The sequence below is a fragment of the Lampetra fluviatilis genome, unplaced genomic scaffold, assembly GCF_964198595.1.
Source record: "Lampetra fluviatilis unplaced genomic scaffold, kcLamFluv1.1 SCAFFOLD_763, whole genome shotgun sequence".
Classification (NCBI taxonomy): domain Eukaryota; kingdom Metazoa; phylum Chordata; class Hyperoartia; order Petromyzontiformes; family Petromyzontidae; genus Lampetra; species Lampetra fluviatilis.
In genome coordinates, this window is record NW_027621499.1 from 1 (window position 1) to 15,127 (window position 15,127).

At 57.8% G+C, this 15,127-nt stretch overlaps 2 protein-coding genes across 3 annotated transcripts in view; both read left to right on the forward strand.

Annotated features, from left to right (window-relative positions):
• Positions 1-273: 273 nt before the first annotated feature.
• On the forward strand, positions 274-2,481 carry LOC144955334 (ER membrane protein complex subunit 1-like; the record flags this gene model as incomplete). The annotated part of the gene is made up of 2 exons (XM_078885581.1): positions 274-403; positions 993-2,481. Coding segments are annotated over 2 exons (310 nt in total), but the record flags the coding sequence as incomplete, so codon positions are not given.
• Positions 2,482-10,784: 8,303 nt separating this feature from the next.
• Positions 10,785-15,127, forward strand: part of LOC144955333 (adaptin ear-binding coat-associated protein 2-like) — a 36,555-nt gene continuing 32,212 nt past the window's right edge. The window contains exon 1 of one of the 2 annotated variants that reach the window (XM_078885579.1): positions 10,785-10,920. In XM_078885579.1, the coding sequence (XP_078741705.1) occupies positions 10,811-10,920 (110 nt within the window). In that variant the 5' untranslated portion in view covers positions 10,785-10,810. Of the gene's footprint in view, positions 10,921-11,097; positions 11,188-15,127 lie in introns of those variants that run through there. The other variant, XM_078885580.1, reaches the window with a different exon arrangement.

Consider the following 15,127-nt stretch of genomic DNA (forward strand, 5'->3'; position numbering starts at 1 on the left):
TTAATGTTGTTGTGGTGATGATGGTGATGGTGGTGGTGATGGTTGTTGTTGTGGTGGTGATGGTGGTGGTGATTGTTGTTGTGGTGGTGGTGGTGGTTAATGTTGTTGTTGTGGTGGTGGTGGTTAATGTTGTTGTTGTTGTTGTGGTGGTGGTGGTTAATGTTGTTGTTGTGGTGGTGGTGGTGATGGTTGTTGTGGTGGTGGTTGTGGTGGTGGTTGTGGTGGTGGTTAATGTTGTTGGTTGTTGTTGTTGTGGTTGTTGTGGTGGTGCAGGGAAGAGGGCCTCATCCCGTACAGCCCGGAGCTGCCGCTGCCGACCGAGTGGAACATCAACTACAACCAGAGCGTCGCCCAAGTGCGCGCAGTCCACACCTCGCCCACGGGTCTCGAGTCCACCTGCCTGGTACTCACCCACACGCTCACCCACTCACTCACCCACATGCTCACCCACACGCTCACTCAGTCACCCAGCCACTCACCCACACACACGCTCACACACACGCTCACATACTCACTCACTCACACACTCACTCACCCACCCACCCACTCACCCACTCTCACTCACCCACCCACCCACTCACTCACCCACCCACTCACCCACCCACTCACTCACCCACCCACCCACCCACTCACCCACACTCACTCACCCACTCACTCACTCACCCACCCACCCACTCACTCACCCACTCACCCACTCACCCACCCACTCACCCACTCACCCACTCACCCACTCTCTCTCACTCACTCACCCACCCACTCACCCACTCACCCACCCACCCACTCACCCACTCTCTCTCACTCACCCACTCACCCACTCACTCACCCACCCACCCACTCACCCACTCACCCACCCACCCACTCACCCACCCACCCACTCACCCACTCACCCACCCACCCACCCACTCACCCACCCACTCACCCACCCACCCACCCACTCACCCACTCTCACTCACTCAACCCCCCCCCCCCACCGCCCCCCCCCCCCCGTACAGGTGGTGGCCTACGGCCTGGACGTGTTCCAGACGCGTGTCCACCCCTCCCGCATGTTCGACGTCCTCAAGGACGACTTTGACTTCGTGCTCATTGGCTCGGTGCTCGTGGGCCTGCTGCTCGCTAGCGCCCTGACACGCCGCCTGGCCCAGGTCAAGGGCCTCAACGCCGCGTGGAGGTAGTGGCTAGGCCACTCTACATGAAGGCCTCATCGCCCTGCTTGCTGTACTCACTCATTCATACACTCACTCACTTATATACTCACTCATTCATTCATTCACTCATACACTCACTCATACACTCACTCATTCACTTACTCATACACTCACTCATACACTCACTCACACACTCACTTATACACTCACTCACACACTCACTCATACACTCACACACTCATACACTCACTCACTCATACACTCACTCACACACTCACTTATACACTCACTCACACACTCACTTATACACTCACTCATACACTCACTCACACACTCACTTATACACTCACTCACACACTCACTTATACACTCACTCATACACTCACTCACACACTCACTCATACACTCACTCACACACTCACTTATACACTCACTCACACACTCACTTATACACTCACTCATACACTCACTCACACACTCACTTATACACTCACTCACACACTCACTTATACACTCACTCATACACTCACTCACACACTCACTTATACACTCACTCACACACTCACTCATACACTCACACACTCATACACTCACTCACTCATACACTCACTCACACACTCACTTATACACTCACTCACACACTCACTTATACACTCACTTATACACTCACACACACACTCACTTATACACTCACACACTCACTCACTCACACACTCACTCACTCACTCACTGGTGGGCCTGCTGCTCGCTAGCGCCCTGACACGCCGCCTGGCCCAGGTCAAGGGCCTCAACGCCGCCTGGAGGTAGTGGCTAGGCCACTCTACATGAAGGCCCCTACTCACCCTACTCACTCATACACTCACTCGCTCATACACTTACTCACTCACACACACACTCATAGATTCAGTCGCTCGCTCACTCACTCACTCATACAATCACTCACTCATACACTCACTCATACACTCACTCACACACTCACTCATACACTCACACACTCATACACTCACTCACTCATACACTCATTCATTCATACACTCACTCGCTCACACACTCACACACACACTCACTCACTCACTGGTGGGCCTGCTGCTCGCTAGCGCCCTGACACGCCGCCTGGCCCAGGTGAAGGGCCTCAATGCCGCGTTGAGGTAGTGGCTAGGCCACTCTGCAGAGAGCCACCTCCTAGCCCTACTCACTCATACACTCACTCGCTCATACACTCACTCATACACTCACTCATACACTCACTCGCTCATACACTCACTCATACACTCACTCATACACTCACTCACTCATACACTCACTCGCTCATACACTCACTCATACACTCACACACTCACACACACTCATACACTCACACACACTCATACACTCACACACTCACACACACACTCACTCATACACTCACTCACACACTCCTAGTGTGGGTGGGGTCAGGGGGTTCATGATGGCCAGGGTCACGGGGTTCATGGGTTCACGATGGGCGGGGTCACGAGGTTCATGGGTTAATGATGGTGGGGGTCACGGGGTTTATGGGTTAATGATGGTGGGGGTCATGGGGTTCATGGGTTCAAGATGGCCGGGGTCGCGGGGTTCATGGGTTAATGATGGTGGGGGTCATGGGGATCATGGGTTAATGATGAGCGGGGTCACAAGGTTCATGGGTTCAAGATGGCCGGGGTCGTGGGGTTCATGGGTTAATGATGGTGGGGGTCACGGGGTTCATGGGTTCAAGATGGCCGGGGTCACGGGGGTCACGGGGTTCACGTTCTGCAGATGTAGATGCCACTGGTTCTCCACGTTCTGCAGATGTAGATGCCACTGGTTCTTCGCGTTCTGCAGATGTAGATGCCACTGGTTCTTCGCGTTCTGCAGATGTAGATGCCACTGGTTCTCCACGTTCTGCAGATGTAGATGCCACTGGTTCTTCGCGTTCTGCAGATGTAGATGCCACTGGTTCTCCACGTTCTGCAGATGTAGATGCCACTGGTTCTTCACGTTCTGCAGATGTAGATGCCACTGGTTCTTCACGTTCTGCAGATGTAGATGCCACTGGTTCTCCACGTTCTGCAGATGTAGATGCCACTGGTTCTTCGCGTTCTGCAGATGTAGATGCCACTGGTTCTCCACGTTCTGCAGATGTAGATGCCACTGGTTCTTCACGTTCTGCAGATGTAGATGCCACTGGTTCTCCACGTTCTGCAGATGTAGATGCCACTGGTTCTTCACGTTCTGCAGATGTAGATGCCACTGGTTCTTCACGTTCTGCAGATGCCGCTGGTTTTTCACGTTAAACTTAGAACTCTCGTTTCGTTCGTATCTCTGAAAGTTTCTAAGTTAGAGAGAGAGGGGGGAGGGCGAGTTCCATGCATATCTGGTGGAGGGGGGGTAGGGGAGAGGGTGGGTGGGGTGGGTGGGGTGGGGGGCGTGGGTGGGGTGGGTGGGGTGGGTGGGTGGGGTGGGTGGGGTGGGTTTGGGAGAAACCTCTGATTGTGTCCGCCTGTACCGAATGTTAATTTAACAGCGAATTAAAAACGCGTTCCTGACGGGTCCGCCCCAGCGTTGACCGTGTGTCGATTCCTCCTGTTACTCAACCACACACTCACTCACCCAACCACTCATCCACTCACTCACCACTCATCCACTCACTCAACCACTCACACACTCAGTCACTCACCCACACACTCACTCACTCAACCACTCACCCACCCACTCACTCACCCGCTCACTCACACACACACTCAGTCACTCGCCCATTCACTCACTGACCCACTCACCCACTCACACAACAACCGCCATTCGCCACTAAGTGGCGGTGATGTCACCACGACGCTTGTGCCAGGCCAAGTGCACCTTGAGGCTACCACGTGAAGTGTCGAACGCCCGCTGGCAGGAGGTCACGGGGCAGACCCAGGTGCCACGGGTCGACTGACCGAGATGACCGAGATGACTGGCTGATGCACCACCTGTGCCCCCTACTGTGCCAACTCGCTGTGTTTTAGCCACCCGGCGCTCTGCTCGTTGTTGTGAGCGTCGCTCCTCCGCCCTCCGTTGTTGTTGGAGGGCGACTGCCTCCAACTGCCCAGTAGCGTCCTTCACGAGCCTCCTCCACTGAGGCCGATCTTGACACCGCTGGTACCAGTCATCGGCAAGTCCACTCAGCTCCACATCCTCCTGTGATGACCGAGATGACTGGCTGATGCACCACACTACGCTACCCGCTACACTACACACACACAAGGAGGTAACTTCAACAACATTCGTATCCACGACCTCCTGCGTACCAGGCGAGGTAGTCAGCATCTAGCCACTGTAATGATGAGAGAGAGAGACACAGACTCCACATATACAGCAGCAGGCGTCGTCGGGATCGAACCCACGACCTACTGCGTATCAGGCGAGGTAGTCAACATCTAGCCACCGTGATGATGAGAGAGACACGCAGACTCCATATATACAGCAGCAGCAGCAGGAATCGTCAGAATCAGGATCGAACCCACGACCTCCTGCGTACCAGGCGAGGTAGTCAGCATCTAGCCACTGTGATGATGATGAGAGAGAGAGACACAGACTCCACATATACAGCAGCAGGCGTCGTCGGGATCGAACCCACGACCTACTGCGTACCAGGCGAGGTAGTCAACATCTCCTAGCCACCGTGATGATGATGAGAGAGAGACGCAGACTCCACACATACAGCAGCAGCAGACGTCGTCAGGGTCGGGATCGAACCCACGACCTCCTGTAGACCAGGCACTCACACACAGAAAAAGCTGAAAAAAGTGAATGGGTTGGTGAGTGATTTAGTGTGTGAGTGAGTGAATGGGTGGGTGAGAGTGAATGGGCTGGTGAGTGGCTGGGTGAGTGAATGGTTGAGTGGCTCAGTGAATGAGTGGCTGAGTGAATGGGTGAGTGAGTGAAATGGTCGGTGAGTTGATGGGTGGGTGGGTGAGTGAGTGACTGGCTGAGTGGGTGAACGAATGGTTGAGTGGATTATGGGTGATGAATGAATGGGTGGGTGAGAGTGAATGGACTGGTGAGTGGCTGAATGGGTGAGTGAGTGAATGGGTGGGTGAATGGGCTGGTGAGTGGCTGGGTGGGTGAGTGAATGGGTGAGTGAGTGAATGGGTGGGTGAATGGGCTGGTGAGTGGCTGGGTGGGTGAGTGAATGGTGAGTGAGTGGCTGGGTGGGTGAGTGAATGGTGAGTGAGTGATTGAGTGGCTGAGTGAATAGGTGAGTGAGTGGATTGGGGGGGGGGGGTGAGTGAATGGGTTGGTGAGTGAATGGATGGGTGTTTGAGGGACTGGCTGAGTGGGTGAGTGACTGGCTGGGTGGATAAGTCATTGGGTGAGTGTGTGGGTGAGTGGATGGGTGGGTGAGTGGATGGATGGGTGGGTGAGTGGATAGATGGGTGGGTGGGTGAGTGGATGGATGGGTGAGTGGATGGATGGGTGAGTGGATGGGTGGGTGAGTGAGTGGGTGAGTGGATGGATGGGTGGGTGAGTAGATGGATGGGTGAGTGGATGAGTGAGTGAATGGGTGGGTGAGTGGATGTGTAGTGTTGTCCCCTCACCCGTTACCCTGCGGAGGTACAGCCTCCAGACCTTGCACAGCTCCACACTCGCGCTCATCTCCTATTCTAAGGAGGTACAGCCTTCGGACTTGCTGTCTATCTGATCTCCCCGCGAGCCAAGCGTCCTCCGGCTGGGACCTAGGGGAGGCACACCGACCCGCCGCTGGCCCGGCGGGTCCCCGACCCTCTGGTCGCTCGAGCCCTTCGCCCTCACAAGGGCGGGAAGGCTGGGAGCCAGGGTCCTATCCAGGACCTATCTCCCCTGACCACTGGTTACTCTGAGCCCTTCGCCCTCACAAGGGCGGGAAGGCTGGGAGCCAGGGTCCTATCCAGGACCCATCTCCCCTGACCACTGGTCACTCTGAGCCCTTCGCCCTCACAAGGGCGGGAAGGCTGGGAGCCAGGGTCCTATCCAGGACCCATCTCCCCTGACCACTGGTCACTCTGAGCCCTTCGCCCTCACAAGGGCGGGAAGGCTGGGAGCCAGGGTCCTATCCAGGACCCATCTCCCCTGACCACTGGTTACTCTGAGCCCTTCGCCCTCACAAGGGCTGGGGAAGGCTTGGTGCAGGGTCCAGGACCTATCTCCCCTGACCACTGGTGACTCTGACCCCAGCCCTCACAAGGGCTGGGAGCCAGGGTCCTATCCAGGACCATTCTCCCCTGACCACTGGTTACTCTGAGCCCTTCGCCCTCACAAGGGCTGGGGAAGGCTTGGTGCAGGGTCCAGGACCTATCTCCCCTGACCACTGGTGACTCTGACCCCAGCCCTCACAAGGGCTGGGAGCCAGGGTCCTATCCAGGACCTTTCTCCCCTGACCTCTGGTCGCTCGAGCCCTTCGCCCTCACAAGGGCGGGAAGGCTGGGAGCCAGGGTCCTATCCAGGACCTTTCTCCCCTGACCACTGGTGACTCTGAGCCCTTCGCCCTCACAAGGGCGGGAAGGCTGGGAGCCAGGGTCCTATCCAGGACCCATCTCCCCTGACCACTGGTTACTCTGAGCCCTTCGCCCTCACAAGGGCGGGAAGGCTGGGAGCCAGGGTCCTATCCAGGACCTATCTCCCCTGACCACTGGTGACTCTGAGCCCTTCGCCCTCACAAGGGCGGGAAGGCTGGGAGCCAGGGTCCTATCCAGGACCATTCTCCCCTGACCACTGGTTACTCTGAGCCCTTCGCCCTGACAAGGGCGGGAAGGCTGGGAGCCAGGGTCCTATCCAGGACCTATCTCCCCTGACCTCTGGTTACTCTGAGGTCTTCGCCCTCACAAGGGCGGGAAGGCTGGGAGCCAGGGTCCTATCCAGGACCTATCTCCCCTGACCACTGGTGACTCTGAGCCCTTCGCCCTCACAAGGGCGGGAAGGCTGGGAGCCAGGGTCCTATCCAGGACCATTCTCCCCTGACCACTGGTTACTCTGAGCCCTTCGCCCTGACAAGGGCGGGAAGGCTGGGAGCCAGGGTCCTATCCAGGACCTATCTCCCCTGACCTCTGGTTACTCTGAGGTCTTCGCCCTCACAAGGGCGGGAAGGCTGGGAGCCAGGGTCCTATCCAGGACCTATCTTCCCTGACCACTGGTTACTCTGAGCCCTTTGCCCTCACAAGGGCGGGAAGGCTGGGAGCCAGGGTCCTAGATGTCTTCGGCCGACTTGGGTCTTCGTGTAGCAGAACTAACCAAGAGCTCTCAGCGCTCTGGCTTTTATACCTGTTCGTGGCCGGGTTGACCAATCCCCGGCCACCTCGTGGGACCCTCCGATTGGTCCTTCCCAATCTGGCGTTTGGATCCTACCTCACCCCATTTTGACCCTGACCACAGCTTGCGAACAGCGAGTAGGTATCACCACTACAGATGGGTGAGTGGGTGAGTGGATGGGTTGGTGAGTGAATGGGTGGGTGAGTGGCTGGGTGGGTGAGTGGCTGGGTGGGTGAGTGGATGAATGGGTGAGTGAGTGAGTGGGTGAGTGAATGGGTGGATTGGTGGGTGGGTGAGTGGATGGGTTGGTGAGTGAATGGGTGGGTGAGTGGCTGGGTGGGTGAGTGGCTGGGTGGGTGAGTGGATGAATGGGTGAGTGAGTGAGTGGGTGAGTGAATGGGTGGATTGGTGGGTGGGTGAGTGGATGGGTTGGTGAGTGAATGGGTGGGTGAGTGGCTGGGTGGGTGAGTGGCTGGGTGGGTGAGTGGATGAATGGGTGAGTGAGTGAGTGGGTGAGTGAATGGGTGGATTGGTGGGTGGGTGAGTGGATGGGTTGGTGAGTGAATGGGTGGGTGAGTGGCTGGGTGGGTGAGTGGCTGGGTGGGTGAGTGAGTGGATGAATGGGTGAGTGAGTGAGTGGGTGAGTGAATGGGTGGATTGGTGGGTGGGTGAGTGGATGGGTTGGTGAGTGAATGGGTGGGTGAGTGGCTGGGTGGGTGAGTGGCTGGGTGGGTGAGTGGATGAATGGGTGAGTGAGTGAGTGGGTGAGTGAATGGGTGGATTGGTGGGTGGGTGAGTGGATGGGTTGGTGAGTGAATGGGTGGGTGAGTGGCTGGGTGGGTGAGTGGCTGGGTGGGTGAGTGGATGAATGGGTGAGTGAGTGAGTGGGTGAGTGAATGGGTGGATTGGTGGGTGGGTGAGTGGATGGGTTGGTGAGTGAATGGGTGGGTGAGTGGCTGGGTGGGTGAGTGGCTGGGTGGGTGAGTGGATGAATGGGTGAGTGAGTGAGTGGGTGAGTGAATGGGTGGATTGGTGGGTGGGTGAGTGGATGGGTTGGTGAGTGATGGGTGGGTGAGTGGCTGGGTGGGTGAGTGGCTGGGTGGGTGAGTGGATGAATGGGTGAGTGAGTGAGTGGGTGAGTGAATGGGTTGGATTGGGTGGGTGGGTGAGTGGATGGGTTGGTGAGTGAATGGGTGGGTGAGTGGCTGGGTGGGTGAGTGCTGGGCTGGGTGAGTGAGATGAGTGAGTGAGTGGTGATGGTGAGGTGGTGGGTGAGTGAATGGGTTGGTGAGTGAATGGGTGGGTGAGTGAGCTGGGTGGGTGAGTGCCTGGGTGGGTGAGTGGAATGGGTGAGTGAGTGGAGTGGGTGAGTGAATGGGTGGATTGGTGGTGGTGAGTGAGTGAGTGAGGTGGTGAGTGAATGGGTGAGTGAGTGGCTGGGTGGGTGAGTGGCTGGGTGGGTGAGTGATGAATGGGTGAGTGATGGGTGGGTGAGTGAATGGGTGGATTGGTGGGTGGGTGAGGTGGATGGGTGGTGGTGAGTGATGGGTGGGTGAGTGGCTGGGTGGGTGGTGAGTGGCTGGGTGGGTGAGTGGATGAATGGGTGAGTGAGTGAGTGGGTGAGTGAATGGGTGGATTGGTGGGTGGTGAGTGGATGGGTGGTGAGTGAATGGGTGGGTGAGGCTGGGTGGGTGAGTGGCTGGGTGGGTGAGTGGATGATGATGGTGGTTGAGTGGGTGAGTGATTGGTGGGTGTGGGTGAGTGGATGGTTGGGTGAGTGATGATGGGTGGGTGAGTGGCTGGGTGGAGTGGTGAGTGGCTGGTGGGTGAGTGATGAATGGTGAGTGAGTGGGTGAGTGAATGGGTGGATTGGTGGGTGGTGGATGGGTTGGTGAGTGAATGGTGGTGAGTGGCTGGGTGATGTGAACTGGGTGAGTGGCTGGGTGAGTGGCTGGGTGAGTGGCTGGGTGAGTAGCTGGGTGAGTAACTGGGTGAGTGGCTGGGTGGGGTGGCTGGGTGAGTAGCTGGGTGAGTAACTAGGTGAGTAACTCTGGGTGAGTGGCTGGGTGAGTAACTGGGTGAGTGGCTGGGTGAGTGGCTGGGTGAGTGGCTGGGTGAGTGGCTGGGTGAGTGGCTGGGTGAGTAACTGGGTGAGTGGCTGGGTGAGTGGCTGGGTGAGTAACTGGGTGAGTGGCTGGGTGAGTGGCTGGGTGAGTAGCTGGGTGAGTAACTGGGTGGGTGGCTGGGTGGGTGGCTGGGTGAGTGGCTGGGTGAGTGGCTGTAGGTCTCTATGGGTCTCTGTGGGTCTGTATGGGTCTCTGTAGGTCTGTATGGGTCTCTGTGGGTCTGTATGGGTCTCTGTAGGTCTCTGTGGGTCTCTGTGGGTCTCTATGGTCTCTGTGGGTCTCTGTGGGTCTCTGTGGGTCTGTATGGGTCTCTGTAGGTCTCTATGGGTCTCTGTGGTCTCTATGGGTCTCTGTAGGTCTCTATGGGTCTCTGTAGGTCTCTATGGGTCTCTGTGGGTCTCTGTGGGTCTCTATGGGTCTCTGTGGGTCTCTGTGACGTAGTCACTCACCTCAGCATAAACCCACGTGACGTCATACCCCCAAACGCGCGTGACATCACCCGACTTTATATTTCCGCGTGACGTCATCCGCCGTCCACAAACCTGGATTTGACGTCATCCTCTCGACAATACACGCGTGACGTCGCCCAAATCCCGCCCCCGTATGACGTCATCCTGATCTCCGCGTGACGTCACTCAATCTCCGCCCCCCGCGTGCCTTCACCACCCCCCCTAAATTCCCGCGTGACGTCACTCAGCTCCGCCACCCTCACCCCGCGTGACGTCATCCCCTTCATCTCCTTCCCCGCGTGACGTCATCCCCTTCATCTCCCTCCCGACGTGACGTCATCCCCTTCATCTCCTTCCCCGCGTGACGTCATCCCCTTCATCTCCCTCCCGACGTGACGTCATCCCCTTAATCTCCTTCCCCGCGTCAAGTCATCCCCTTCGTCCCCCTGGTGACGTCACCCAACTCCTCCCCTTTCCCCCCCCCGCGTCACGTCATCCCCTTCGTCCCCACGCGTGACGTCATCCGCCTCCACACCCCCCCCACGTGACGTCATTCCCCTCCCCACGGTCACGTCATCCCCTTCCATCTCCTCGCGTCACGTCATCCCCCTCGTCCCCCCGCGTGACGTCATCCCCCTAACAGCGTCACGTCATCCCCCTTCGTTTCCTTCCTCGCGTCACGTCATCCCCCTCGTCCCCCCGCGTGACGTCATCCCCCTAATAGCGTCACGTCATCCCCTTCGTTTCCTTCCTCGCGTGACGTCATCCCCTTCTTCCCCCCCCCCCGCGTGACGTCATCCCCCTCCACACACCACCCCCACCGCGGTGTATGACGTCACGCTGCGCGATGGCTGACGAGGCCTACGAGTCGGTTCTGTGCGTCAAGTCGGAGGTGCTCGTCTATCGCATCCCGCCCAGAGCCTCCAACAGGGGCTACCGGTGACGTCATAGCACTCACCACCTACACTCACCACTCACTCACCACTCACCACTACCATCACCATCACTCACTCACTACCATCACTACCATCACTACCACCATCACTCACTCACCACCTACACTCACCACCTATTCACCAACACTCACTCACTCACTCACCACCTACACTCACCACTCACTCACCACTCACCACTCACTCACCACCATCACTCACTCACTCACCACGTCTACCGCATCCCGCCCAGAGCCTCCAACAGGGGCTACCGGTGACGTCCATAGCACTCACCACCCACACTCACCACCTACACTCACCACCTACTCACCACTCACTCACTCACTACCATCACTACCACCATCACTCACTCACCACCTACACTCACCACCTACTCACTCACCACCATCACTCAACTCACCACTCACTCACCACCCACACTCACCACCTACTCACCAACACTCACCACTACCACCATCACTCACTCACCACCATCACTCACTCACCTACTCACTCACCACTCACTCACCACTCACTACTCACTCACCACCACCACTCACTCACCACTCACTCATCACTAACACTCACTACTCACTCACCACTCACTCACCACTCACTCACCACTCACTCATCACTAACACTCACCACTCACTCACCACTCACTCACCACTCACTACTCACTCACCATCACCACTCACTCACCACTCACTCATCACTAACAACTCACTACTCACTCACCACTCACCTCACCACTCACTCACCACCACCACACTCACCACCACCACCACACTCACCACCACCACACTCACCACCACACTCACCACACTCACCACCACCACACTCACCACACTCACCACCACCACACTCACCACACTCACCACCACCACCACACTCACCACCACCACCACACTCACCACCACCACCACACTCACCACCACCACACTCACCACCACCACACTCACCACACTCACCACCACCATACTCACCACACTCACCACCACCACCACACTCCCCGCACTCACCACACTCACCACACTCACCACCACCACCACACTCCCCGCACTCACCACCACCACACTCACCACCACCACACTCACTCACCACCACACTCACCACCACCACACTCACCACACTCACCACCACCACACTCATCCACCACCACACTCACACACCACCACATTCACCACCACCACACTCACCACACTCACCACCACCACACTCCCCGCACTCACACACCTCACACACTCACCACACTGACCATCACCACACTCACCACCACCACACTGACCACCACCACACTCACCACCACCACACTCACCACAACTCACCACCGACCACACTCCCCGCACTCACCACACTCACCACACTCACCACCACCACACTCACCACCACCACACTCACCACACTCACCACCACCACACTCACCACACTCACCACCACCACACTCACCCACCACCACCACACTCACCACCACCACACTCACCACCACCACACTCACCACCACCACACTCACCACCACCACACTCACCACACTCACCACCACCACACTCACCACCACCACACTCACCACCACCACACTCACCACACTCACCACCACCACACTCACCACACTCACCACCACCCACCACACTCCCCGCACTCACCACACTCACCACACTCACCACCACCACACTCACCACACTCACCACCACCACACTGACCACACTCACCACCACCACCACACTCACCACCACCACCACACTCACCACCACCACCACACTCACCACCACCACACTCACCACCACACTCACCACCACCACACTCACCACCACCACACTCACCACACTCACCACCACACTCACCACCACCACACTCATCACACTCACCACCACCACCACACTCACCACCACCACCACACTCACCACCACCACACTCACCACCACACTCACCACCACACTCACCACCACCACACTCACCACCACCACCACACTCACCACCACCACCCTCACCACCCTCACCACCACCACCACACTCACCACCACACACTCACCACCACCACACTCACCACCACCACACTCACCACCACCACACTCACCACCACCACACTCACCACCACCACACTCACCACCACACTCACTCACCACCACACTCACCACCACACTCACCACCACCACATTCACCACCACCACACTCACCACCACACTCACCACCACCACATTCACCACCACACTCACCACCACACTCACCACCACCACACTCACCACCACACTCACCACCACCACATTCACCACCACACTCACCACCACACTCACCACCACCACACTCACCACCACACTCACCACCACCACATTCACCACCACACTCACCACCACACTCACCACCACCACACTCACCACCACACTCACCACCACCACATTCACCACCACACTCACCACCACACTCACCACCACCACACTCACCACCACACTCACCACCACCACATTCACCACCACACTCACCACCACACTCACCACCACCACACTCACCACCACACTCACCACCACACTCACCACCACCACACTCACCACCACCACACTCACCACCACCGCACTCACCACCACCACCACACTCACCACCACCACCACACTCACCACCACCACCACACTCACCACCACCACCACACTCACCACCACCACCACACTCACCACCACCACACTCACCACACTCACCACCACTACACTCACCACCACACCACCACCACCACACTCACCACCACCACACTCACCACCACCACACTCACCACCACCACCACACTCACCACCACCACCACACTCACCACCACCACACTCACCACACTCACCACCACTACACTCACCACCACACCACCACCACCACACTCACCACCACCACACTCACCACCACCACACTCACCACCACCACACTCACCACCACCACCACACTCACCAGCACCACCACCACACTCACCACCACCACACTCACCACCACCACCACACTCACCACCACCACACTCACCACCACCACCACACTCACCACCACCACCACACTCACCACCACCACCACACTCACCACCACCACACTCACCACACTCACCACCACTACACTCACCACCACACCACCACCACCACCACACTCACCACCACCACACTCACCACCACCACACTCACCACCACCACACTCACCACCACCACACTCACCACCACCACACTCACCAGCACCACCACCACCACCACCACTACACTCACCACCACACCACCACCACCACACTCACCACCACCACCACACTCACCACCACCACACTCACCAGCACCACCACCACACTCACCACCACCACCACCACACTCACCACCACCACCACACTCACCACCACCACACTCACCACCACCACCACACTCACCACCACCACCACACTCACCACACTCACCACCACTACACTCAACACTCGAAACTTTTGAGAGTCACTAACGCCCTGAGGGCAGATCCACCCGTTGTGAAAGCTCGGCCGCTAACGTTGCGATCTGCCCTGGGGGCGTCTGCGCGTCGGCGAAACTCGTGCGCACTGCGGCTCTTACGAAGAGTCGTTGCCCGAACCGTCGGGCAGTGCTTAAGTGCACCTAGCCTGGCACCAGCGCTGTGGTGGTGGTGGTTACTAAGTGCACCTAGCCTGGCACCAGCGTTGTGTGTGTGGCGGTGGTGTGGTGGTGGTGGTGAGGTGGTGGTGGTGGTGTTGTGGTGGTGGTGTGGTGGTGGTGAGTGTGGTGGTGGTGTGGTGGTGGTGAGTGTGATGGTGGTGGTGTAGTGGTGGTGGTGGTGTGGTGGTGGTGTAGTGGTGGTGGTGTAGTGGTGGTGTAGTGGTGGTGGTGAGTGTGATGGTGGTGGTGTGGTGGTGGTGTAGTGGTGGTGGTGTGGTGGTGGTGTAGTGGTGGTGGTGAGTGTGGTGGTGGTGTGGTGGTGGTGAGTGTGATGGTGGTGGTGTAGTGGTGGTGTAGTGGTGGTGGTGGTGTGGTGGTGGTGTAGTGGTGGTGGTGTGGTGGTGGTGAGTGTGATGGTGGTGGTGTAGTGGTGGTGTGGTGGTGGTGTAGTGGTGGTGGTGTAGTGGTGGTGTAGTGGTGGTGGTGAGTGTGATGGTGGTGGTGTGGTGGTGGTGTAGTGGTGGTGGTGTGGTGGTGGTGTAGTGGTGGTGGTGTAGTGGTGGTGGTGTAGTGGTGGTGGTGTGGTGGTGGTGTAGTGGTGGTGGT